This window comes from Arvicola amphibius, chromosome X (assembly GCF_903992535.2).
Source record: "Arvicola amphibius chromosome X, mArvAmp1.2, whole genome shotgun sequence".
Taxonomy (NCBI): domain Eukaryota; kingdom Metazoa; phylum Chordata; class Mammalia; order Rodentia; family Cricetidae; genus Arvicola; species Arvicola amphibius.
In genome coordinates, this window is record NC_052065.1 from 64,212,391 (window position 1) to 64,239,863 (window position 27,473).

The 27,473-nt window shown below is 40.9% G+C and overlaps 2 protein-coding genes, 1 long non-coding RNA gene and 1 pseudogene across 16 annotated transcripts in view; 2 read left to right on the top strand and 2 right to left on the bottom strand.

Annotated features, from left to right (window-relative positions):
• The first annotated feature begins 1,232 nt into the window (after positions 1–1,232).
• LOC119804748 lies at positions 1,233–2,006 on the top strand (annotated as a pseudogene).
• Positions 2,007–2,107: 101 nt separating this feature from the next.
• Positions 2,108–16,549, bottom strand: LOC119805533. Of its 2 annotated transcripts, none has more exons than XR_005283913.1 (7): positions 16,427–16,549; positions 16,118–16,206; positions 14,966–15,033; positions 13,470–13,571; positions 13,179–13,355; positions 12,657–12,826; positions 2,108–2,216 (listed from the first exon to the last, which is right to left on the bottom strand). It is a non-coding gene; the product is annotated as an uncharacterized LOC119805533 (long non-coding RNA). The 2 variants fall into 2 exon arrangements; XR_005283912.1 differs by having other exon boundaries at positions 14,872–15,033.
• Positions 16,550–19,537: 2,988 nt separating this feature from the next.
• Positions 19,538–21,265, bottom strand: LOC119804310 (ASNSD1 upstream open reading frame protein-like; the record flags this gene model as incomplete). Its single annotated transcript, XM_038315767.2, has 1 exon — positions 19,538–21,265. A coding segment is annotated over one exon (372 nt), but the record flags the coding sequence as incomplete, so codon positions are not given.
• A 5,341-nt stretch (positions 21,266–26,606) lies between these two features.
• The window catches only part of Pbdc1 (polysaccharide biosynthesis domain containing 1), a 45,604-nt gene continuing 44,737 nt past the window's right edge, over positions 26,607–27,473 (top strand). For 4 of the 13 annotated variants that reach the window (XR_005283904.1, XM_038317416.1, XM_038317415.1 and 1 more), the window contains exons 1-2: positions 26,615–26,735; positions 26,846–26,911. Coding sequence is in view for 12 of the 13 variants with exons in the window: in XM_038317416.1 (XP_038173344.1) it covers positions 26,706–26,735; positions 26,846–26,911 (96 nt within the window). In the remaining variant the exon portion in view is untranslated. Of the gene's footprint in view, positions 26,736–26,845; positions 26,912–27,473 lie in introns of all 13 variants that reach the window. The other 9 variants (XM_038317410.1, XM_038317409.1, XM_038317408.1 and 6 more) reach the window with 6 other exon arrangements.

Genomic DNA, 27,473 nt, shown 5'->3' on the forward strand with positions numbered 1-27,473 from the left:
ACTCCCAGAAAGATAATTTCCTCACCTACAGAGCTCAAAGGGGCTAATAAGTGAAATGATGGACAAAAACTTCCAAAGTTTTCTGATAAGAATGATCAATGACCTCAAGGAGGACACAAACAAATAGATGAATTCAGTGAAGAAGTAGAAAGTGAAGATACAAGGAAACACTGAGGAAAAAGTCAGCAAAATTGATGACATTAGGAACCTGGATAAAAGAATGGGAATACAGAGAAAAGTTTAGCAAGGAAATTGAAATTTCCATGCCATGTGTGCATACACATAAGTACCACACACACATAATTAAGCATCATTTTAAAAAGCTATTAAGGGAACCATATGTGTTGGTACATGCCTGCAATCCCAGAATCTCAGAAGTAGATATGATAGGATCAAAAACTCCAAGTCATCACTACTATGTATCTTCAGCTACAACAGTAAATTCAAGGTCAGGCTGCTACATAAGACACTGTCTCAGAGTAAGCAAGCAAGCAAGCAAGCAAGCAAGCAAGCAAGCAAGCAAGCAAGCAAGCAAGCATACAAACAAAAAAACTTCTTAAATAAGCAAAAAGCTATAATGGAAAAACATGAACTCACCTACAAAGCAGGAAGATCAGAATAATGAGACCATTGGCTCAACAACCCTAAATGCCAGGAAAGTGTGGAATGACACATTCTAAGTCCTGAAAATAGCCATGAAACAAAGTGTTATCTCTCAAGAAAATATCCTGTAGGAAATAAAAAAATAAAAACAAAAACAAAAAAGTGTTATCTCCAGGAAAACGGTCTTTCAGAATGCATAGAGCAATAGACATTTCAAACACAAACTGAGGCAGTACATGACCACCAAGTCAGCGCTGTAGGCGATACCTAAAGGAGTAACATATAGAGAGGACAGTCCCAATATGAAAACAGAAAAAGAAATTTCATGAGGGGAACACATGAAAGCAGGAATAGGAAGGAAATCATCATGTCCAACTCAGTAAATCAGACAGTCCTCAATAGTAACAGAAGAGATAGTAAAGAACAACCAATATCAATTAACGAGGAAAACAACCAGCAAAATACAGGAATTAGTAAACATCTTTCGGCAATAACCAGACATGTAAATGACCTTGACTTATCAATACAGGGACAAAGGTCAAGTAAAGGGATTAAAAATCTAGATTCAGACACTGCAAGACCGCTAAACAGAGGACAAATGCTGCTCTGCCCCAAGCACCGGCGCAACCATGTCCCACCACTGGGGATACAGCGGGCACAATGGACCAGAGCACTGGTATAAAGACTTCCCCACTGCTAATGAAGAGCAGCAGTCCCCGGTTGACACTGACACCAAGACTGCCCAGTATGACCCTGTCCTCTGAGTATATGCTATGATCAAGCTACTTCTAAGAAGATTCTCAACAATGGCCACTCCTTCAACGTTGAGTTTGATGACTCCCAGGACTGTTCAGTACTGAAAGGAGGACCCCTCAATGGCACCTACAGATTTATCCAACTTCACTTTCATTGGGGCTCATCCGATGGGCATGGCTCTGAGCCCACTGTGAACAAAACAAAATACGCTGTAGCGCTTCACTTGGTTCACTGGAACACCAAATATGGTGATTTTGGGAAAGCTGCACAGCAACCAGATGGACTGGCTGCTTTGGGTATCTTTTTGAAGATTGGACCTGCTACAAAGGCCTTCAGAAAGTTCTTGATGCCCTGAACGCCATTAAAACAAAGGGGAAGAGTACTGCCTTCACTAACTTTGATCCTTGCTCCCTTCTTCCTGGAAACTTTGACTACTGGACATACCCTGGCTCTCTGACCTCTCCGCCTCTGCTGGAATGTGTAACCTGGATCGTGTGAAGGAACCCATTACCATCAGCAGTGAGCAGATGTCTCAGTTCCGTAGACTGAACTTCAACACAGAAGGGGAACCTGAAGAACCGATGGTGGACAACTGGCACCCAGCTTAACCACTGAAAAACAGAAAGATCAAAACATCCTTTAAATAAAATGGTCCTGTAGCGGGCGTCCAAATAAAAGTGTGGCCGCCTCTCTGTAGCTGAGCACAATTCAACCTTGGTGATTTGGATCCCACCTTTGCGTCTCTCACCTGTTGCGCTTATTAATCAAATGTGAAGAAGTCTCAGGTGTCTCCCATGGTGGTAGTATGGTGGCAGGTTGGTAGCTGACTCATGGCACACCCAATCAGTCATAGCAATCTAATGCAAAAGACAGAAATGGATTCTTGCCTTTCTTCACAGCCATAGGATAATGAGTACTCAGGCTTGTTTGGTAAAATGCTATTTTTAAAACATAGGAAAGTAGAATGACTGGTTACAAGTCTATATCATGAGACAAACTGAGATAATTTAAGCAAATCAGGTAAAATGGTTACAGTTTTATGATTATAAATTATATAAATGTTCACTATTTTAAGATGTTATATTAAAGAAAAACTTTTAATATGCTTATATATTTGTAGCAATGTTATCTTAAATTTGAATTATGTTGTAACTTAGTGACCTTAATTTTAGAGGCAAATAAGGTGTAAAATTGGTATAGTTGTAATACAGAGTATATCATAACTTAATGGATAATGTATTTTAGATATATTCTCTAATAAAAACCAGAATTATAAAAAAAAATCTAGATTCAGGTATATGTTGTCTCCAAGAAATACACATCACTGATATTCACATACAAATGGAAAATCAAAAAAAAAAAAATTTATCACATGAACAGAAACTGAAAAGAGGCTAGTAAAGTTGTCCTGACACCTCACAAAAGACTTCAAGCAAAAATTATTCGAAGAGTTAAAGTAGGCCACTGTGTGTGAATAAGTGGAATTAAAAAACTATAACAATTATAAATATTTATGAGCCAAAAGGTGGGGCTTCAAGTTCCATAGTCCTGATCCAATCATACTGGGTGATTTTATTATATCCCACTTTCATCTTCAAATAGGACACCCAGACAAAAGCCAACAAACCACAGAGTTAAGCTACACCACAGACCAGATATAAACAGAACATTTCACCTAAAAGGGAAAGAGCAGATTCTTCTCAGCAGTCCATAGTACATTATCTACAGTAGACTACATTCTATGCTACAAACCAATCCCTTACCAAATATAAAAGAACTGAAAAGACTTTCTAAATATCATCAGACCTAAATAAACTAGAAATCAACAGTAAGGAAAAACTACAGAAACCACACAAACATATAGAGATGGACACATTCATGAATATCCAATGGGTTATTGAAGAAACCAGGGAGGAAATAAAAAGTTCCTGGAATCAAATAAACACAAAGTATAACTTACCAGAACCTTTGTGTGACCTTGGGAAGATGATTTTACCTTGCTAAGCCTGTTTTCTTAAATTGCTTCAAGGTTAAACATCCTATAACTCATAAAAGTTTAACATTATTAATTGTGTTGCTCAGGGTGACAGTGGTTTGTGCAGAGGAATGAATAGGCTAAGTGTGACCTTCTTCCAGAGACATAATTTTTTTTTCCAATTCAATGTATATGTTCAAAAAGCATACTCAGCTAGCAGAGCTGCAGAGAGCCAGCCTGATGATGAGACTGCGTGGGTAGGAATTCAGAATCCAGCTCCTAACCAAGCAGAGTATCACATTAAAGGAAATGGACACACGAGAGTGCACACACAAGGTGAAAAGGTATCAGGATTATGACAAAGACAATGAGAGAACTGTGAACACACAAGAACAGAAGCGACCAGGGATGACAAGCCAAGAGAAACTCTTCCTGAAGGTCTGGGTCCTGTTCCAAGCTGTCTGAAGGAGTCTAAAAGAGAGGAAAGATCAAATCTCAATCAACAGATATCACAGAGGATGCAGACCGAGGCTGATGATCAGATTACAAATAAAATGTTTGGAGAAATTTTCAAAATGAAACCTGTCTTATGTAGAATAAGCTGAATACAGAAATATAAACCTGTTATATGAGTTCTAGTTGGTTTTAATAATAAAAACCTAAGAGCTAGAAATTGGGGTAAATGCTGAAAGATCAGAGAGACAGAGGAGCAAGCCACAGCCAACTCTTGCCTTGCTAAGCCCTCAGTTCCTGTCTCCTCCTGCCTTATATTCGTCTCTCCACCTAGCCATATCACTTCCTCTCTGTAAAGAACTCCAGACTTCTGCGGTTAACTAGTCGCTAGCTCTGCCTTCTGATCTTCAGGCAAGCTTCGTTAGAGCACAAACATCACCACATAAACCAGAAGATGAACCTGAGTGCTACCAACAGTGAGATGCTCACGTATGTGTAGGCTCACTGAATACCTCAATAAAACTCCTGGGAATTTAGGAGGGCAGCGCTAGAAATCCTAAAGTAATTTAAGGGGGCACATTAAGAGAAATACTTCATATTCATGGATCTTTCCAAAATTTCAATGATAGAAACTTCTATGGCTACTAAGTAATGTGCTCTCCAAACCACACTAGAGAAAAACACCTAAATAACTGTCTCCATGGAGTTCAGCATCAGAATAAAATAATAACTCTTCAGGTCACCTGTATAATCCTTTAATAAGAAACATGTTAGCCGGGCGGTGGTGGCGCACTCCTTTAATCCCAGCACTCGGGAGGCAGAGGCAGGCGGATCTCTGTGAGTTCGAGGCCAGCCTGGTCTACAAGAGCTAGTTCCAGGACAGGCTCCAAAGCTGCAGAGAAACCCTGCCTCGAAAAACTAAAAAAAAAAAAAAAAAAACTAAAAAAAAAACCATGTTTCCCAGGTTTGTACTTGAGCATCTTAGTGTAAACAGCCATTGATTCCTTAGTCAGTATGTAAAACCTACGTGTGGTCTTCCTACTTTAGATGAGTAGACTGCCAGAATGCAGACCTGGGAGGCCCTGGGCTGTTAAGCTGTTCTGTAGAAGAGGACTGGGTTTTGCCCATGGTTGCCTCAGTTTAGCTCTAGACCAATGGTTCTCAACTTGTGAGTCATGACCCCTATGGGGGTCAAATGGCCCCTTCACAGGAATTGCATATCAGATATTTACATTATGATTCATAACAGTAGCAAAATTACAGTTATGAAGTAGCAATGAACATTATTTTACAATTGGGGGTCACTACAACATGAAGAGCCATAGTAAAGACTTGTAGCATTAGGAAGGTTAAGAACCACTGTTCTAGACAGAACACAGACTTCCACAGAGAATATCCTGAGACTTTACTTCTATGCCTGGAGATGAAGGAAGCAGAGTTAGCCCTTTCCTTGTTCAAATGGTTGCAATATAGAAAAGACAAACTTGCCTGGCCGAGAAAGTGTTTGGTATTACCTAATCTAATCTTCTAACTCTTGAATCTCTTTTAGGATACAGTGCCCAAATGCACTTTCACTGAATTACAGGCTTATGCTAATTTTGACTGCTATTATGAACTATTATATACTAGATGACATGCAAAAACAGCCAAAGTAATGAATCAGGAAGCAAGCAGCTATCTGTCCCAATTACTTCATGAATGGGAGTCAGATATAAGCTGATCACTGTCTACCACTAGCTGTTAATCAGACTCGTCCTCAAGGCTGATTATCAAGGATACAATAAAAGGAAGTAAACATCCCTCACTGTGCTGGAGCCTGGAAGTCGGAAATCACAGAGGCAGCACAGCTGGGATCTGATGAGTATTTTCTTCCTATCCTCAAACTGTTAACATCTGTATATGCACATGGTAAAAGAGCTGGTTCTCTGGCTTCTTGTTGTAAGGGAGATAATCCAATTCACAAGGGTGACACATTCAGGACTATTTTAACTATTAACTATTTTCTTAATATCCATAACTAAATACCATCACATTAGGGGTTAGAAACAAGGCCACACTGAGATACTGTTTCTGAGTCACTTGGAAAATCTTCATCTGCTTAAAAACATGTTTTTTTGACAACAGGGTGCTTATTTGGAATGCTACAGAGACATTAGTATGGCACGAGAAAAATGACTCAAAGTAAAGGCAGAATTTAGGTTGCCTAAAAAAACTACAAGTCCATGAGCCATGTATTTCAGAACAGAAACACTGCATAGAGGCTGGGGTGAGGATCAGCAGGGAAAGTACTTGCTGTACAAGTGCAAGGACCTGAGATGGAGTCCCTGGAACTCACACAAAGCCTACTACAGTAGCATGCATCTGAAATCTCAGTGCTCCTACAGCAAAGTGGGAGGAAGAAACTCTCCATGTCTCAAGAGCCAGCTGACTTGGTGTACGCAGCAGCAATGTGTAAAGATGACACCTAAGGATCCCCACATATACATGCCCACACACAAACCACTCACACAGCCACGGGAAAGAAAAAGGGAATAAATAATGAGGTGGGGAGTGATGGAGAAAAACACACCTAATTTTCACCATGGGCACATATAGGTGTTATTTTGGCCTGACAAACCTCTCAGTCAACAGAATAATCCAAATCAGACCAAATTAGAAAAAACCCAGGTTTAATGGTGCCAGCTCTCCAGAGTGGCCCTCCAGGAAAACACAGAGCAGGGAAAGGTCAACCTGAATGAGCATGTGTTTATTCTGGGAGAGGCAGTTTAAATAGCCTGTGGGAGTGGTCTTGACCCTCTCTAGAGAGGGGTTGCCTTTTGGTGGCCTTCTCAGAGGCGGAGTCTGGACAGTAGCAACTCCCAAGGAAGGGGAGGCTTGAAATGGAGCTTTTCCACCCAACATTCCAAAATGGATGCCAGGAGTTGGGGTAAAGCTCCACTCAAAAGTTCTAGACTCTTTGGATAAGGATGTTAGGGGCTGAGGTGACGTTTCCAACCAAATAATAGGCACATGCATCTATCCACACACAGACACACATACACACACACACAAGTATATTTTTTAAAACATTTCCTTTTTTTTAAACTTATGTATTATGCACAGTGTTCTGCGTGCATGTATCCCTGCAGGCCAGAGGAGGGCACCAGATCCTATGATAGATGGTTGTGAGCCACCATGTGGGTGCTGGGAATTGAACTCACGACCTCTGGAAGAACAATGAGTGCTCCTAACCTCTGAGCCATCTCTCTAGCCCCCCCACACAAGTATATTCACACACAGAGAGAAACAGTGCTAAAGGTGACAGCCATTATTGAGGTTTATTTTGTGGTTAAACCAATTAAACCTCGGGGGGGGGGGGGGGGAAGAGGTCCCAGAAAGATTTGCTATGGCAGGTGAAAACTAGCAAATGGATCTGAGGGTAAACAGAATACAACTCACGTACATTCCCACTACATGTTCTTTATTCCTTTGCACAAAAAAGCAGCAAGGAGAAGAATAAGGGGTGATCTCCACAAGGTTTCTAGTTTTTACAGATATAGTTGGAAAATTCCATAGGCAAAGACAATGATAATATGCATATCAAAATCACAAAAAAGGGCAGGTAGACGAGAAGCCAGAGAGAGAGAGAGAGAGAGAGAGAGAGAGAGAGAGAGAGAGAGAGAGAGAGAGAGAGAGGCTCCTCTTTAGGGGCTGAAGATGCAGGGTAGTGGTGGCACACACCTTTGATCCCAGCACTCAGGAGGCAGAAGCAGGTGGATCTCCAAGAGTTCAAGGCCAGCCTGGTCTACAAGAGCTAGTTACAGGACAGGCTCTAAAGCTACAGAGAAACTCTTCTCTAAAAAACGAAAAGACAAAAAACAAAACAAAACAAAGAAAAAAAGAGCAGGTAGAACCTGGAAAAGCAGCACACAGAGAAATAGCCAGAATCCAAGGGGAAATACCTGACATTCCAAATCATTTAGATGGAAGTTACTAACTGGCCCTGAACCTAGGCCACACCCACACCCAGACCTGTCTGTCCAGTAAGGATGGGGCATGCTACCTTCCTGCACAGTGCTTGTCTTCTATAGACATTTCTGAGGCGATCTGTTAGCAGATGATTTTGTGGAACTGACTTTAAAGTCGACTGTTAGAACAGTGAATGTTACTGCCCTAAGGCCTCAGGTGTTGGGGAATGGAGCAAGGTCATTCAGTTGCCCCAGCAGACCTTACACTGCTGTTTTGGGAATAAATCCCATTTTGGAGGGAGAATCGTGGCCTCACAAGGTTTTTTACAGACATGACAGCAACTTTTCCAAAATCAAGTGTTCCCACATCTCTGTAAAACAGGCTATTCCATGTGGACATGTAGGTATACACTTCCCGTGGATTAGTCTATTGCTCTGTCAGCTGTGCATTTACTGTAGTCTTGTGGGCTCCAACAAGCCATCCAAAAACAAAATTAAGAATCTAGCAACTGTGTAAAACAAAGGACACGGTCAACAAGACAAAACGACAGCCTACAGAATGGAAAAAGATCTTCACTAACCCCACATCAGACAGAGGTCTGATCTCTAAAATATACAAAGAACTCAAGAAATTGGACACAAAAAGATCACATAATCTAATTAAAAAATGGAGTACAGACCTAATCAGAGAACTCTCAACAAAGAAATCTAAAATGGCTGAAAGACTCTTAAGGAAATGTTCAAATATCCTTAGTCATCAGAGAAATGCAAATCAAAACAACTCCGAGATTGCATCTTACACCTGTAAGAATGGCCAAGATCAAAAACACTGATGACAACTTATGCTGGACAGGTTGTGGGGAAAAGGGAACACTTCTGCATTGCTGGTAGCAATGAATGCAAGCTGGTACAGCCCCTTTGGATGTCAGTGTGGCAATTTCTCAGAAAATTAGGAAACCTTTCCTCAAGACCCAGTAATACCACTTTTGGGTATATATCCAAAGGATGCTCAATCGTGCCACAAGGACATGTGCTCAACTATGTTCATAGCAACTTTGTCATAGCCAGAACCTGGAAACAACCTCAAAGTCCCTCGACCAAAGAATGGATAAGGAAAATGTGGTACATTTACACAATGGAATACTACACAGCAGAAAAAAAATAACAGCTTGAATTTTGCAGGAAAATGGATAGAGCATTTTGAGTGAGGTAACCCAGACACGGAAAGACAATTATCACATGTACTCACAGGTGGTTTTTAAACATAAAGCAAAGAAGCCAGCCTACAAACCTTAATAATCCCAAAGAACTTAGACAACAATACAGACATTAAGAGAGACTTACATAGATCTAATCTACATAGGAAAAATAGAAAGTAGAAAAAGACAAGATCTCCTGAGTAAACTGGGAGCATGGTGACCTTGGGGGAGGATGGGGGGGGGAGAGGCAGGAAGAGGGGAGCAGAGAAAAATGTAGAGCTCCCAATAAATATCAATAAAAATGTATTAAAAATGCAAAAAAACTGGCTAGGTGTGGTACTGCACTCCTTTAATACTAGTACTCAGGAGGCAGAGGCAGGAGGATCTCAAAATCAAGGCCAGTGTTGTGTACAGAGTGAGTACCAGAACAGCCAGGGCTTCAAGATAGATTCTAGTCTCAAGAAAAGAAAGAAAAAAAAAAAACCAAGCAGTTATATCTCACAATGACTTTAATAATGATAATTAATTAATTACCACTGCTTGATAATCAGTCTTGTACTCATAGCAAAGCTCAAGCATACAATGCAGGTAATAAAGAGATGAAAAAGTTGATATGTAGTCTGTTGTAGAAAACTGTCTATACCCATATTCGATTACAGCTGGTCAGGAACATTTCCTAGGCAAGTAGCAAAAAGATGAAGAAGGGAGAAGAAACAATTTATAGGAAAAATAACTTCTTTGTTCCTATTATGTAGCTCTAGGGTTTTCCATCACAATAGGAACAATGGTATTACAGACAAATGCTACCTACCATGCCAGGTTCTACAAGGCTGTGGAGATCTGAACTCGGTTCTTCATACTGGCACGACAAGTACTTTATCCACTGAGCATATCTGCAGCCTGTGATTTGATATATATATATACACAAAGTGAAACGCTTCAATTAAAATAATGAAAACATCCATCAACAGATTTATTTTATTACTGAGACCATAAAAAACGACTTCACAAACCTAAAATAGACAGTCTCCATGCTGAACAATAGGTCCCCCAAACTGTCCTCTTGTTCTAAGTGAAGGCTGCATCTTTTGACCACCATGTCGTCTTGTTTATCACCTGCCCCCCACCCCACCCTCTGGTAACTATCCAAATATTCACTACTCTTGTGAGTTCCACAATTGTGAGATTCTACATATACGTTATCTAAAACAACAGTCGTTTTTCTGTAGTCAGCGTACTCCACGAATATCCTCCAGGTTCATTCATACTTCTGCTGTAAGACTACGTAATACTCCAGTGAGGGAATCTTTGCATTCACAAATGTGTGTAAAAACATGTACAGAATAAACACAGGGCATGCTAACTTAAGAAAGTCACCATAACTTGCCATCAAGAGAGAGATAAAGGGTTTACAAGGCTCATGAGTTACTGGTGGCTGCCAGTTTCAGGGGGAAAAAAAGGACATGGAGAGTATCTGGGAGGAGTCGGAGAGTCGGGCTAGATACAACTAAAATACATTTGTATACTTGTATGAATCTCAAAAGTAATTTTAAATGGAAAAACTGTGAAAGGTTAGCTAGAGTGAAATGGGGTTCAGTCCTGTAAGGGCTTATTAGCTAACTGGCCTTTTCCCCTGTGTGGCATCGGAAGCCAGTCTGTTCCTGTAATGCCTTGTGCAGAACAAGAAATGTATCAATTTGAAGGATGTGGCTTTAAAATATTTTCAATGAAGAACTGAAATCCCAAACAAGGGCTTCGGATAAATGATCTGAACAGAATGCATGTATAAGGTTTTAGATATCAGCTCTCAGATGGCCAGAGATGTGGACTTAAGCTTGCTAGTTAAACAGTTGTAAGTAAAAAGGGAAATGTGATCCCCGAAAGACTCGGGGCATCGCTTAAATCAGATCCAGCTAACTGCTCAAAAGGAACCACCACCCTTTTCCCTGACATGAACTTTCCTCAGGAAAGATTCCATGTCATGAGTGGACTTTTTTTTAATGCTAATCATAACATGGTATACAAGATTTGTGGAGACTGGTTCTTACTCTCACTCTGAGTAGTTTAACCAAAGCCATTTACTTCGCACATGAAACTGCTCACAAACAATGTATATATATTTATGCTATTAATGTGTTTTATTTACTATTTTGCTATATGACATGTTATTATTTCCTTTCCTACCTCCCTATCTCCTTCCCTTCCTTCACAAGGTCTCTAGCCCAAGCTGGCCTTGAACTCCCTATGTAGCCAAGGATAACCTCAAACTTCTAATCTTCTTGCTTCCACCTCTAGAATGCTAAGATTACTACCACACCAGGTTTATCGGGTGCTACGTCTCAAGACTTCTAGAGAAGTATTCTACCAATTGAGCCCTTTTTAAAAAATGTATTTTTCGTTTTGAAACAGGATCTCACTGTGTAGTCAAGGAGGCTATTTTGAACTTTGAGTGATCCACTTGCCCCAAACTCAATCCCCTGAGTGTTTCTGTTATAGGGCTCCACCATCATATCCAGCATTTTTTTCTTAGGGTTATTTACTGTTTGCTTGTCGTATATATTACAAATATTATTCTTTGCTTTATTTTATTTTGTCCATGATGGTACAAGAACAAAAAGCCGAAGAGAAAAATAATGTTATGGGGCACTTTCATATCTCACTCATTCTTCACTGGATTAAAAAATAGCCAGTAAAAACACAATATTTGCAATATATGTTTGTTCATTCAGCAATCGTGAATGGAACCCCTACAGCCAGTCCCAACAGGAAAAATTAGTCAACAATAAAACGCACACTAAAGATAACAAGTCATCCTGATCCAACTGACCTTCTAGTGAGCAGAGAAAAGCAAAAATCGATTCACTGTCTATTTAATGTCCTAAGAAATTGAAACTGTGGCTACAAAGAAGACTGTGAAAGCGCCTCCTCCACTACCACCCAAAAAAGCCAGGTGCCGAGGCATATGGAAACAGAGCGTTCTCCTCCAATATCTCAGTGGGTAGAAGGGCCTATCTTGGATCACACTGATTCTACTATGGCTACTGTTTGCCCCTACTCTGTGCTCTAGGCAGGATCTCCTTTCATTCCATCATTGGGCAGAGATGCTCCCCTTCACTTTTAGGGAGGAAACCTTGGCATTCCACAACAATTTTGGTCCCTCCCTTTGTAGTTTCTGACATTCTAGGGAGGATATACAGATAGTTTTTCTAGACTGCTATGAACTAAATAAAGTAGTGGCCAATCTGACATCGCTGTATGGTCCCTATCTATTAACACACATAGTGTTGTGCTTCTTAGCCACCATTCCTGTCAATAAGGACATTCCTATCACAATAAGGACAATTATAATCCCAGACAGTTGGCCTGTTTGGAGCAACAGCTCTATTTCTGGATACTAGCTGCCCTCATGTTCTCCAGAAGCCTTCAAGAACCAGAATCTAGGGGCTGGAGCGATGGCTCAGCGGTTAAGAGCTCTTCCAGAGGACCCAGGTTCAATTCCCAGCATCTACATGGCAGCTAACTGTCTAACTCCAAGATCTCACAGCCTCACACATACATGCAGACAAAATAACACTAATGAAAATAAAATGGGGGGAAAAAAACACCTCAGAATCTATGAAGTCTCTCTTTTAGAAGCTCATTGGCCAAGAGTTGGGGCTTTAAGGAGCAGCACCTTACATTCTTGTACTGCCCGGCCCACAGGATATCCTGTAGGTAGCCTACCTCCTCCAGGTGTACATGTAGCTCATCACTGACTGGATGAAGTTCTGGAACCATCAGCAGGGCCATGGAGATGCCTGGGTATTCTCTCCACCTAATCCAGAAGTCCTCTGTGCTCCACTCTGACACAAATCAGGCACAATCTGTTTTTGCTTTGTCCTCATTTGTTGTATCTATAACAAACACACCAAATCACTTACACTAGAAGACAAGGAGCTTCCTAGAAGCAGTCCTATGCCTTAGAAACCAGGAAATGTGCCCTTTAACAGGAGTTCGCTCAACAGTTGAGAACATATAGCATCCCAAATAGAAATTACTTGGATACCACGCCCACATAACACATGTTTGGAGAAGCAGACCAATCTTAATTTATCACTAGTTTGGTAGTAAGATCATCCATACTCTTCATTTACAACATTCTAATCCAAACAATTCCAAAAATTATCTTGAATTATTTGAGGTAATTACTGGACAATAAGCACACATCATCTAATTCGGAGAGTTAATATTTAGACTGCTTCTTACCTCTTTTTTTTTTTTCCACCAGGGCCCAGCATTTCCCAAATGAAGCATGGGAAGAATTTCTTCCTGGTGCCAAAATTAGAATCTTCTAGTTACCCCAGTCTGGTTCATGCTTGTTGGGTCCTTTCTGTTCCCTTCTCCTGTATCTTAGATTTCTCTATCATCTTTCTGTTCAAAGAGCTACTTGAAAAAAAAAATAGACAATGGAGGTAAGTAGGTCCTATAGCCTGTCTGCTCTTAGAAGGCAGGACTTTAAAGAGGCTAATCCTTCACTTCATTAATAAGCAAGCTCACCTAGGAAAGCCAGGGTAAAATACAGCACAGGGGCTATACCACGGTCAACGGACCAGCCTATGACTCAGACACTGCAAGTGATGTGTAAGTGAATCAAAGTTCCTGAAAAAAAAAAAATCAGTTTTATTGGTTACTGAAAAATACATAAAACATAAATGGCTGGGCCCAAAACCCAGTTTCTGATTTAATGAGTCTAGGCTTTGCACTTCTGACAAGGCTTCTTGTGATGCCATTGTTGTTGGTCTGGGGAACTATGCTTGTAGAAACACTGGGCTAGAGATGAGGCTGGACTGTGTAGTGCTATTTTGTTTGTGTTTTAATAAATAAAGCTTGCCTGAAGATCAGAGTGCAGAGCTAAGCCACTAGAGGCCAGGAGTGGTGACACACACCTTTAATCCCAGGACTCAGGAAACAGAGGCAGAGAGATTTCTGTTAGTTCAAGGACACCCTGGGCTACAGTAAATTGATCCAGTCTAAAAGAGAAACAAAACACACAAAGGTAATCCTAGCACTTGGGATCCCATGCCCAGAGACAGGAGTGATGTGGCTGGGTATAGAGAAGAATATAAAGCAGGAGGAGACAGGAGCTCAGAGCTGTCTGAGGCAGTCAGTCTGAGGACAGGATCAACGCCACTTTGGTCTGAGCTTTGGTAGAGATACGAACTCTAGTGGCTGGCCGCTGTTTCTGTTTCTTCAGTTTTTACTCCTATTATCTGACTCTGGGTTTTTATTATTAATACCACCTAAAATTTGTGCTACAAGACTGTAACCACGGCTGTATTTCTTTGTTGTTAAACTGCTGCAATTACGTCAGCCTGAGTTTCTTATATTTAAAGAGTTCAGCTAGCAATGTGTCCAGGTCATTTGAAGGAGGAACATGGAAAAAGCCCTTAGTGTGAGTTAGCATTTGGTAAGCCACAAATGGATGCAAACAACCAACCAGTAATGATTATGGCTCAAAACATACCATGACATGATATTACATCTTCCTCTAACTTTCCTTTCCCAACCATAAAGAATTTCTATCCTCAAAATAATGGACCTAAATTATGCATAAAGTACAGACAATCTTAAATCATAGTATTTAGAACAAAGATGACTTTTCACCCTATGGCCTGTATCCGGACGAAGTGGATGCTGACTGAAGAAAGAACTACATACTATATTATATACTACAAGCTGACATCCAACACAATGGGACAAGAACTGTTTTGAACTAAAGAAACAGCTGGGTGTCCTTAATATTCCAACTAAAGTCAAGGAGTGAGGTGTCTTTAAGCAGGAAATGCAGAAATCTTTCCAGGCTGTACCTTATACTACAGCAATGTGCCAAGCCACCTGCCATTCTCAACCCTCCCCTGCAAAGCCCAGCTCATGCCTCCCTGACTACTTAGCCATTTACCTTGCCTTAGTCTAGTAAGCTTCGTTTGTCATGAATCCAATTTTCTCAGATCATTTAGTCAAGAATCTGTGGACATTAGCTTGGACTGTGATACCTTGAATCTTATGGCTTCTTTCTGGAAATCTTTTTCCTTTTTATTTCTCATCTTTGTGCATCCCAAACCTACAAAGGGAGAACCAGGTCAAGTGTGATGCTAGAATATATACCTGTAATCTCGGCACTTGGGGGAAGGATGGCAAATCGGCCTAAGTTACTTCAAACCCTATTAAAGGGAGGGAAGGGGACTGGGGGAAGGTGAACTGAGACTGGGAGGGATAGGTAGAGAGGAGGGAGGAGATAGTGAGGAAATAGGAAGGGGGACACTGAACAAGGAGCTAACTGTAAGATGTAGACATAACTGGAGGGATTCCAGTTTTGCCCACCAACAATATAGGCCTATGTTTATTTTACTCAATCTGCCATGTAGTTATTGTCATGGCTGCACCATGCTGAACCATAGGATTCTTTAAAACACCCGTCATGATCACATTGCAGCGAGGCCCCATGCCAAACTCTTAACCAGAATTAAAACTCCACTGGCATTGCACTGATGCCCTGGAGATCTGTCTGTGCCACACTCCTTCCTCACAGCAAAGGGAAGCCCACAGACACCCAGTCTGGAAGGATGAGATCCTGGGACCCATAAAGACAGGAAAGCAGAACACAAAAAGGAAGGGAATACACAAAAAGGAAGGGAATAACTTCCCCACCAAAGGGACTCTGGGGTTTAGTATTATTTGGAGTCTCATGAGTGGGAATTTTATTTGGGAGCTTGAATCCAAATGCTCAAAGCCCTAACCTAGCCTGCACTGCTACCCAAGCTCTAGTGCTTGCACTTCTGCACCCCACTAAACTTTTCTAGTAGTATCTCTACTCGGAGGCTAGTTTTCAAAGCCCAGAATGAAGACGATGAAGCAGTAAACATCTGTGTTTTGGCAGTGAGTCTAACCTTTAACGGCTGAGCCATCTCTCCAGCCCAACATCTGTATTTTAATCTATTCTATCTCGTTAAAGCCATACCACACCATTCCTACTGTTTTCAATCATCATTCCTGGAGAAAGCAGGATCTGACCGCTTAGGTCAAATGAAGGTAGATACATACACTGTATTTTGTTTGGGCTTGTTTCATTTTCTATTACTCATGTTTATCTGAAATTAAGCCAATAATTTGCTTATCATGTCTCCACCTATCAGAATGAATTGTACCTGAAAAGCGAGCCGATGTGTCTCGGGTCTCCAGGATCCGGCACATCATAAGGTCAGATGTTTCCTCAACGAAAAGCACAGACGGATATCTGGACAGATGCATGAATTACGCCCTCAGAATCCCAGCGCTAACTGGCTTCCCCTCCACCCCCACAACCCCAGCCCAGCCCAGCCCAGCCCAGAGAAACTTCCCGCCAAAATCTATTCAGCCCAATGCACATGTCCATGTTGCTCTTTGCGTTACTCCCCAGGATTTCTCAGATAAAGTCGGAAAACTGAAACCTCCAGCCTTCTCGCGTTCATTCCTACCAGTAAAGGAAGCCACCTCAGTCCGTCCGGAGGGAGCGGGGTCTCGCAAGCAACAAGGAACGGCGAGTTATCTGCAAACAGGAAAAACAAACTCAAGCTTCCCAACATTCTTGGCGGTCCGAGCACAGGAACCGCGACTTTTAAGCAGCCGGGACTTCCTGTACTGTTGCTGTGGTTTCCAGGCTCTGACTTGCAGTGACTAACCTGTCAATCAATTTAGAATTCACTTCCGGGACAACCTCAGGAGCCACGTGGAGGGGTCTTCGGCTTAGTCGGTTTTCTGCGTTCCCCTTCCCTTTTTCTCTCTTTGGAGCTTCACTGGTCTGTTCCAGTCCAAACAGCCAAAGTCTGGAGATAAAGAAAACATTCTTCTGGCCTCTTTTTCACCCGTGAAACAGTAGCCGCTTGGTGGCAGCATGGTTTCATGAATGCCTGCAGGGCCGCTCTTCCCCCGCCCTTTGTGTTTAGAAAAAAAGGTACCTCAGTCAAGAACTACTTCCATATAGAAACAGCAGTATTTTCTGGCATTTCTGTGGCCTCCCAGGTTTTTCTAATTCTGAGCCAATCTAAGGAGTAGAAGAGTGTTTGGAAAAAAAAGTTTTTAACTTGTTTCTTTGATTAATAAACTTAATGTATACTGAAAGACCCCCGAAGGGACCCTTCCCTCAGGTAGAGACCCCCAACTGAAGGACCAAGCCGAGACCACGGATACAAATGGCAAGAGGTTTATTGAGTTGACACAGGTACCTGTGGGCGACAAAGTCTCTCAGAGGACTTGCAGCGCCTTCAGGCTGGGGAAGGGCCTTTTTATAGGGAAAAGGGCAGCAGAAGCAGGCGTACAGAAGCAGATGCAAGGTTACAAGGATTTCATTGGTCAGGTTGAATGTGGTTATGGTTTACTTGAGGGCAACTTCCCTCGGGTACCAGGAGGTCTGATAATATCTGAGTTGGCTTTATCTAGGGCACAGGTGGTTTTCCCCAGAATTTTCCGTTCCCATCCCAGGCCAGATTTCTGACCACAGATATCCTGCTTGGCAACCGTGGGGCACTGACTTTACCCTGAACTTATACTTGTTTATGTGTAAGCCTTGCAAAATGGCGTTACAGCAGCCAAGCAGGGTTTTGATATTATAGCAGGGGCTGTAGGGGTCTTTCAATACTATCTGGGATATGCATTTTGATTTTTAAAAGACAGAGCTATAGCTTTCCATAGAACACATTTTCTTTATAGAGCTGATTATTAATAGTAAATATAAGCATAGTAGTAAATATAAGCATAGTATAAGCATAGTTACTTTGTGCTGCTGTAAAAAATTTCAGGCTGGGTAGTTTCTAACCGTTAGAAATTAATGTTTCTCATTTTAGAGGTTGGGAAGGAAGAAAAAGGAACGAACTGGTTATGCACTCTCATGGCTTTCAAGATGGAGCATTGTTCGTGGTACTTAGAGGAACTGTGTGTGACTAACATGATGGAAGAGGTGTCCAGGAATTCACTTGCTGTGATATGTCTCTTTATACAATCACCTAATCTTGTTTATAGAGTTCGCCACCAAAAACCTTCCAAACCCACACCTCCAAGTACAGTTGCATTAGTGACTGAGTTCTGTGACCAAAATATGAATACCTAACTGCCATATATTTATTGAGTGGGCCTCCTAGGTTAGCTAACTGCATGAGTAGTTACTACAAGATGGCTAGTTCTGTTCTCATTGTAGAGGTGTATGTGTGAATATATAATATACATAATTATACATATAATTATATAGACATATATGAGACTTTACAAATAGCATAATTAGGAATCTAATTCAAAGATTTAGTTTATCATGCGTTGGAATTATGAGTATTTGATGTTGATTTCTGAGTTTTCCTTCCTGAAAAGCAAATATGTTCACTGGGTACTAAAAACCAGTGGCTGGAGTTTCTGGCTGGCCTGTTGGAATTAATTTTTTACCTCATGTTGGATTATTAAAAGGCATCTATAGAGAGACAGAAAGCAGAAAGAATTAGAGGTCTGGTCCGACCTTAGGCAGGCCCATGTTTAGTCACAGTGAGCTAGGATTTTGTCACCCTCATGAGCAATGACCAAAATGTCTACAGGGATTGTGGGCCCCTTAGAAGGCCAGCAATATAGTCCACATGGGAAGCTCAGAAGTGTATTATTTGATCAGGAACTTATCACCTCACACATTGGGAAAGCTAGCTGTGCTTGATGGCAGGGAGGCTTTAGGAAGGATGCAGAATTCTGGAGAACAGCACACTGCTGAGAGATACTGGGAGACAACACATCAAATAGCCACGTTTTCTGTAAACTTGACAAAAGCTACAGTCATCTGGGAAAGGGATTTTCAGCTAAGACTATGGCTCTCCAAAGTTTGGCTAAGAGACAAATCTGTAGGGAATTTTCTTGATTGATTGATTGATGTGGGAGGGCCCAACTCACTGGGGGCAGTACCTTCTCTGGGCATGTGATCCTTGGTGGCATAGGAAAGCAGACTGAGCCAACCTTTGGGAGCAAACAGTAAGCTTAACTTGCTTTTGCTTCAGTTCCCACCTCTAGGTTCTTTCCTTGAGTTCCTGCCCTAACTTCCTTCAGAAATAAGAATGTGATGAAGAAAACATAAGAGGAATAAACCCTTTCCTTTCACAGTTGCTTTTGGTCATGGTTTCTTAGCACATCAATAGAAACCCTAAGACAGCCAATAAATAAATTCAGAGGATTTAAGAAACACAATAAACAAATTTACCTGAATGCCTATAAATGGAACTCTGAAACCAGCAATCATATAATACCCATTATTTTCCAGCCATGGAATATGTATGATGATTACATTATAGTACATGATACACAATCAAAAAGTGGGACTGGAAAAATGGCTCAGTGGTTAAGAGTGATTGCTGTTCTTGCAGAAGACCTGAATTTGTGTTTCCAGCATTCACATCTCGCAGCGTACAACTTTCTATAACTTTAACTCCAGAGTATCTGATGCTTCTGGCCTCCATGGGCATTCACATGTACATAAAAACACACACAAGTGCATACACATTTGTAGCAGGACTGCCAGCCCCCAAATCATGACAGAGACTTATTACTAATTATGAATAATCAGCCTTAGCTTAGACTTGTTTCTAGCTAGCTTTTTTTTTTAACTTAAGTTAACCCATTTCCATTAATCTATGTGCTGCCCTGAGGGTCATTTACCTCATCTACATACTGTCCATCCTGCTTCCTCTAAGTCTGACTGCCTGGCTCCCCTTTTTTCTCTGCCACTAGCCCCGCCCATTCATCCTCTGCCTAGCTATTGGCCATCCAGCTTTTTATTAGAACCATCAGGTGCCTTAAGCAGGCAAGGTAAAACAGCAACATATAATTTTTACATAATTAAATGCAGCAAAAACAAATGCAATCCACCTTTACAGAACTAAACAATTATTCTGCAACACAATCAAATCCAACACATCTTTTCATAGTTAAACAAATATTCTATTCCATAACACACATTGATAAAAAAAAAAATCTTTAGTTTTCAAATGGGAAATTCAGCTCATATAGAAAGGCTTGAAACTCTATCTGGTATAAATTAGTGATAGCAAGGTCAGTTGTTATTCAGCAGGAATCAAGGCTCATACCTACCATGTAGACATTGTTTGGGGCATAGTTATTATGGAGTTCTTAGCTGTTGGACTATGAACAGCAAAGTAGACATGATTGCTCTTGAAATTTGTTCTCATAAGCAGAGAGAAGAAAAAAACAAAACGAAAAAACCAAAGCTGTGGTCAGAAATGGTGGGATAGAGCATTCCAGCATGGTATCAATGGCTCGAGAAAATACAAAGGTAATATTTGCTTCCCTATTTACAAGGTCTCAAAATCTCACATGGTGCCGTATTTTCATCTCTAGTTAAATCCAAGATCTATCTCTTCTCTGGAACACTTAGGCTGTCAGTGACCTGCTGCACCATCTACTTCATGTGTCTGTCTATGAGAAAGACGTCACAGTATTTTCTTTAGGTTGCACACTGGGTTTCTTTCTACAGTAAGTTTCCTATGGAGTTTGAAGAAACATTTAAGAGAAAAATTTTTTTCAAGATACAATGAAAAATATATGAAAACTGTTGAAAGATTGTGCTTTCACAAGGAAACAAAGTAAACTATTACATTTATTAACTCTTTTTAGACACACACACACATATATATACCACGCCTGTAGGTAGTAAAACTCACAGGTTGAGAAGCACTTGTTTAGAGTAGAAATATACAGGTTTCTTAAATCAGCTTCTAAAGTTAGTGTGCAAAGTAATAGGTAGCATTATGGCATTTTGATACATGCTTCAGTCTTCCTCATCCGTTTGCCCCATTTTGCTAATCCCCTTCCTCTTCCACATAGCCCCCTTTCTGCTTTCCTGTCACAGATGTTGCATCATTCTTTCTCCCCAAGATCTCTTTTTCATGTCTGTGTTCCCTTTTCTAATCTATGACCACACACAGAAACATATTTAAATCTAGATTTTTCAGATGTGAGAAAATGTAGTGTTTGTCTTTGTCTTGCCTATTTCCCATAAAATCGTGATTTCCCTTTCTATCCGTTTTCCTCATCACAGGATGAATCTTTCTAGATTTTTGGACTTCCTCTGAGTTTTCTGTTTCTTGGTATTTTGTTTCTTTAAGTTTATCTAAGATATTTTTGGTTTCAGAAAGCATGTCTGGTGTGCAGGAAAGAATGTTACTGTTCTCTTGTTGCCTGTATACTTTCCTATTGTTCTTAGGATTAGAATTTTCATCTATAGTATTTTCTCCAATCTTACCATTGAGACCCTCCTTTCCAGTTGTCAGTGGACATCAGTATAGTGCTGTTCATCAGGCACTGAGCGTTAATTCAGAACATCTTCCTTAAAGTCCATTGACCCCATGTAAACTTCATTTACTTCTAATCCTTTCTTCTCTCCAATGTTTGAATAGCTGCTTTGAGTCAGAAAAAATAGGCATAAGTGAAAATAATTATTATAATAACTCCATCTGGGCTAGTTTCCTTGCCTACCACTGAGAAGAAAACTCTAGGTGATAGTCTTGTCTCTTGCAGTTTTAAGTTGGAAGAAGTAGCCTTACTCAATATTGTTAAGATCTACGTACTGGTCAATGCAAATATCTGTCTGCAAATAGTTGAATAGTAAACAGTTATGTTATTTTAAAATATTAAAAATAAATCTAATATACTATTCACATAACATTTTTAATTTAAAAATTTAAAGCAACATATCTACTTAAAACAATAAATAAAGCAAATTACCTAAGTTGCTTTCTGAAATAAAAAGCCTGTTGCGTCTCTTGAATTTACTTGTAATGTAGCCATTTGGCAATCAGCTTCAGTCTACTCTGCCACAATACTCTGGTCTATTGACTTCTACATTGGCCAACATTCAACATCCACATGGACAATCCACCCTACATCCAGATCTCTGGGTAGCACATGAACTCATGTACTCTCAGCTTAGCTGTTCCTTGCAAACCCTCCATATGCTTCTTAAATTGGTTCTCCTACTCCTGTGAATGGCTAGTTAACACAAGAGCAGGGTTTTTTTTTTCCTTTCTTTTTTTTTAAGATTTATTTCTTTATTACATATACAGTGTTCTGTCTGCATGTATGCTGCTGGCCAGAAGAGGGCATCAGATCTCATTACAGATGGCTGTGAGCCACTATGTGATTGCTGGAAATTGAACTCAGGACCTCTGGAAGAGCAGGCAGTGCTCTTAACCTCTGAGCCATCTCCCCAGCCCCCAAAAGCAGCTTTCTTTCTTCCTTCCTTCCTTCCTTCCTTCCTTCCTTCCTTCCTTCCTTCCTTCCTTCTTTCTTTCTTGTTTGTTTCTGAGACAGGATTTCTCTGTAGCTTTGGAGCCTGTCCTGGAGCTAGCTCTTGTAGACCAGGCTAGCCTAGAACACACAAAGATCCACCTGCCTCTGCTTCCCAAATGCTGGGATTAAAGGCGTGCACCACCACCACCCGGCAAAAAAAAAAGTTCCCTTAAGGTTAGACTTAGTACATCTTCCTCTCAGCTGTACCCTGGTACTTTGTACAAGAGAACAAGTGGCACCTGGAGGCAACACCTCTACTTCTGCTGTCTGTCTGTGTGGAGATTCACCTACTGCCTCCACCAATAGTCCTTTGCGTAAGACCAATTTCTAAGAAAATAGTATAGGTTCTCCAAACTGAAAATAATAATTTTTAAAGTTCCAGAGATTCTGCAAATGAACAAAAAAGCTTAAAAATATGATCCATTAAGCACATGAGTAAACATACTGTTCAGGAATATAACTGAAGGCAGGATTTCAAGGTGGTATTAACAAACTCATGTTCACAATAGTCAAAAGGTGAAGGTAACCAAAGTGCTTCTCCATGGACAAAGAAGACATGCTACTTATATAACAGTGGAGTATCACTCAGCTTTAAAATCAAAAGAAATCCTGTTAGTCTTTAGGTCAGGTGAAAAAAGCCAGTCACAAAACAGAAAAACTGCATGAGCCCACCTATATGGAGCATCTAAACAGTCAAATTCAGAGAAACTAAACAGTGATTTCAGGAACTTGGAAGAAGGGGAAATAGGAATGTATTGTTTAGTGAGCATGGAATTTTTAGTTTTGCGACATAAGTAATTGCTGGAGATCTGCTACAGAAAAACATGAATATATGTACCACTTGAATTATTTACTTATGAATGGTAAAAACAATATAATTTTAAGTTATTTGTCCCTTACCACAACTCAGAGTTCCTAGACCTGATAGCTCTACCTATTTGCAGCTTTTCAGAACTTTCTATTGGTACTGTCGTCTTTGTCTCTCCTGCCTGCTTTAGCCCACTCCCATCTGATTTCAATTACCTCTCCACAGTTCTAGGCTCAGTATACTCAGGGTATTGTTGTTCACCACTTAGTTCTGGAAGTTTTCTGATCCCTTTGACTTCTGGGAGACTCTGCCTTATACTCTGCTGATGTCTCAGTGACAAGTCTTCTGTTTAGTCTTTGTTTTCCTGTCTGTTCATAGATCCTTATGTCCTTGACCTGTCTCTGTTTTGTGCCTTTTACAATCTTAATATTTTCCGTGTGAAAGCACAATTAAACAATGCCTGCTAGCTATCAGATTTTTATCTCTGCTCAGGACTCTCTCTGCCTTGTGGACTCTATGAGTCCAATAAGCTATTACAATCCAGTTTATCTAATGACACTCGTCCTTCCTCCTGTGTCTTCTAACTAATATACCCCTCCACATTTTGTTCTAAAGCCTGGGGCTCATACTAGGATCCTGATTCTCTTTTATTTTCCATATCAAATTGGTCCAGAAGGTGTTATTCATTCTCAAACTTTATCTCAACTGCCAGTGTTTTCTTTCCATCACCGATCACTTTCAAGCTGGTCTGCTTTTAATTTTGTCTTTAACTTTCCACATAATTTTATTGTTTTGGGAGTCTCCTGAACTCCCCAAATCAACAACTTGAAGGAAAGGCATCCCATGCCTGACGCTGGGGGTTTTGTTAGGTAGTCTATAGCTTTTGGGGAGCATTATTGCCACACATGATGTAACTTCATTTGCATTTTCATTTAAATTACATATACACACATACACTTAATGTTTATGTATGGCTTTTTTTATTTCATCTGTAATGTCCTTTATCCCTCTTTCCTCCCTCTCCTTCTGGATTGCCCTCCTTTCTGCCAGATAAAGTACCCTTATTTTTCCAATTTCCCAATTCATCCTACTCTTCTGCTTTCTATAGCTCCTTCTACCCCTGGTTTCTGTGGGAACTTCAGGTTATACACTCACATCTTAAGATGCAGAAGGGACCCACAAATCAGAGAATATGCAGCATTTGTCTTTCTGGGTCTGGATTACTCCCACTCAGTATAATATTTTCTAGTTTAATTCATTTACTTGCAAATTGATTTCAATTTTTTCTTTACAGCTGACATAGAATTCCATTGTGTATATGTACCACATTTTCATTATCTTTCATCAGTTGAAGGACATTTAGGTTGTCTCTGTTTTTTCCTAGTTATTATGATGAACGTGACGAATATAGCTGAGCAAGTATCTGTAAAACAGGACATTGAGTCCTTTAGACATATACCAGGGAGTGAATATAATGTGGTAAGATTTCAGTACTACAGTAATAATAAAAACAGCACAGTAATGGCAATAATAATAGTAGCATAGTAATGGAACAAAAGCAGACTAGTAAATCAGTAGAACAAAATAGAAGTCCCAAACATGAGTCAGCCATCTGATATTTGACAGAGACACCAAAAATACACACTGGCAAAGAAACAGTTTCTTCAACAAATGGTGGTATGAGAACTGGGTGTATTCGTGTAAAAGATGGTAGTTAGACCCACATGCATTACCCTGAACTCAAATCAACATGAAATGGATCAAAGAACTCAATGTGGAATATGAAGTGCTGGAACTTCTTGAAGAAAACATAGGCGGTACCCTACAAGATAAAGGTGTAGGAAGAGACTTTCTGACCAGGTCTTCATGCAGTTAGGAAGTAAGACAATTAACAATAAGACCTCATAAAACTAAAATACTTATGTAGGGCTCAAAGAACAATAAGCTAGTGAATAGGAAACCCACAGAGTGGGAGGAATCTTTGGCAGTTAGTCATTTGATAGAGTATACAGAATATAAGAAGGAAAAAAAAAAGAATCAAGAAATCCAATGAGGGCTGGAGAGATGGCTCAGAGGTTAAGAGCACATTGCCTGCTCTTCCAAAGGTCCTGAGTTCAATTCCCAGCAACCACATGGTGGCTCACAACCATCTGCAATGAGGTCTGGTGCCCTCTTCTGGCCTTCAGGCATACACACAGAAAGAATATTGTATACATAACAAATAAATAAATATATATATATATAAAAGAAATCCAATGATCCAGTTAAAAAAGGGCTGGGGGGGGCAGCTGTAGGTTTCAATTGAGAATTCTCAAAAGAAGAGATGAAAAATGGCTAAGAATTATCTTTAAACATGTTCATCATCTTTAGCAATTAGGGAAATGCCAATTAAAACAACTTTGAGATTCCACATTACTACAATTAGACTAGCTAAGATCAAGAAAACAACTGACAATAAATGCCGGTGAGAATGTGAGAATGGGAACTCTTTGTTTACTGTTGATAGATTCCAAACTTGTTCAGCACTGTGGAAGTGAGAGAGGCAGTCTCAAAACAAACCAAAGACAAAAACAAACAAACAAACAAAAAAAGCCTGATTTAAAAAAAATATCTCATCTCTTTAAAATTCACCACACAAAGATCCGGTCTGCACTCTGCTCTAGAGAGATTGTTCTTTGCAAGGTCTTACCTTTGCCCATGCCATTCCCTCGCTTCAAGTCTTTTCCCACCTGCTTGGCTAAGCGCCAATCCTGACTCAGCTCAGGTATGCTACTGAAGTACAGGATTGTGAGTCTCACGGGGAACTGCAGGCACAGAAGCAAGAACTACGTCTCCCAGAAGGCCTCTGTGCGCAAGCGCAGATCACAGTTTCCCCCCCCCCCCCCCCCGCCGGACCGGAAAACTACGTTTCCCAGGAACACGGCAACATGCAACAGCCCCTGCGCAAACCCCCTTTAAAAGTAAAAACCCCGGAATTTTCTCTTTCCCCCCCCTTTTCCTTCTGCCCCTTCACCCCACTGTCGAACACCTCCCTCCCCCTAATAAACACTCTTTCCACGAACGTGGCTTCACGTCCCGGGTCTCCTCCCGCTCTGCGGTAAACAGCAACCGCAAAAAAATCATAACAAGGATAATGCCTCTCTAGCTCGTGGTTACCTCTCTAGCTCGTTCTTCCAAAGTAGGTAGCAAAGTCTTTTCCTTCATCCCAAATTCCACAGTCCGGCCTCTAATACCATATCGGGTTTGTAAGTGGCTTACTGTCCCCCGACTTGCGTGCGTGCGTTCGCGCGCGCTGGAATGCAGTGTGAATTTGACTTTCTGCTGAGAACATAGCACACACAGGACTTAAAAACAGCATCACAATTTACTTAACACATGTCTTTCACACCACATATATTCCCCCATTGACTTACCGAATTCCTCTGGAATAGCGTTGTTAAGCAACAACACGCCACTTAGGCGCCTGCGTGGCCCGGATGAGGCTTCCTTTGGTAAGGGAGGACGCACGCAGACGCAGACGGAAAAACCGGTCTCCGTTTCCGCCGTTTAATCAACTGTTAAAGCAGCGCGCACAGTAAACCACTTCCGGAAAGGTGAAACTGCAGTTACCCGGTTGTAACATGGATGCTGCAAGCGAAAGCGAAGAGCCGGTAAGATGCTGTTCTGGGGCTCGGTAAATACCCAAGTAGAGATTGAATGGTGAGCGACCTAGGGAGCCTGGGTTCGCTCACCCAGTTCTGCTTTTTTTTTTCTTTCTCAGGTTTGTGGGGAAGTGGTGTCCGTGGCCCATGCTCTTTCCCTCCCAGCCGAGTCGTATGGCAATGACGTGAGTATGACTCACCCACTCTTCCCGCCCTCCCAGCTATCCCAGAATGTCTGAATGCCGCTGCACTGAATTATAAGCCCCTTTCCTGTTGTCTTCTTCAGACCTCCGCACGTCAATCCTAACTTTTCTCTGATTTAGAAACACCTGTGTGTGTGTGGGGGGGGGGTGTCTAAACACCCCACGTGTCCAGATTACAACCCACACCAAGTCAAATCAGGATGTTGGGGGAAGAGGAGCAAATACTTGGTGGTTTTGTTTTGTTTTGTTTTTGTTTTTTTTGGTTTTTGATTTTTTTTTTTTTTTGGTTTTTCGTGACAGGGTTTTGCAGTAGTTTTAGAGCCTGTCCCGGAACTAGCTCTTGTAGACCAGGCTGGCCTCGAACTTACAACTTGGTAGTTTTTAAAGGGCCTTAAATGATCCCATTGCGTAGCAAAGTTGCACTGGTTTGTGGTGTGCTTCATTTGGACCCTTATACATGCTGTGTGTTGAGAGACAAGAAGAAAAAAAAAAAACAGCCGGAATAGTAATACCACCCAAATCAGAATGTAATATGTACTAGTTG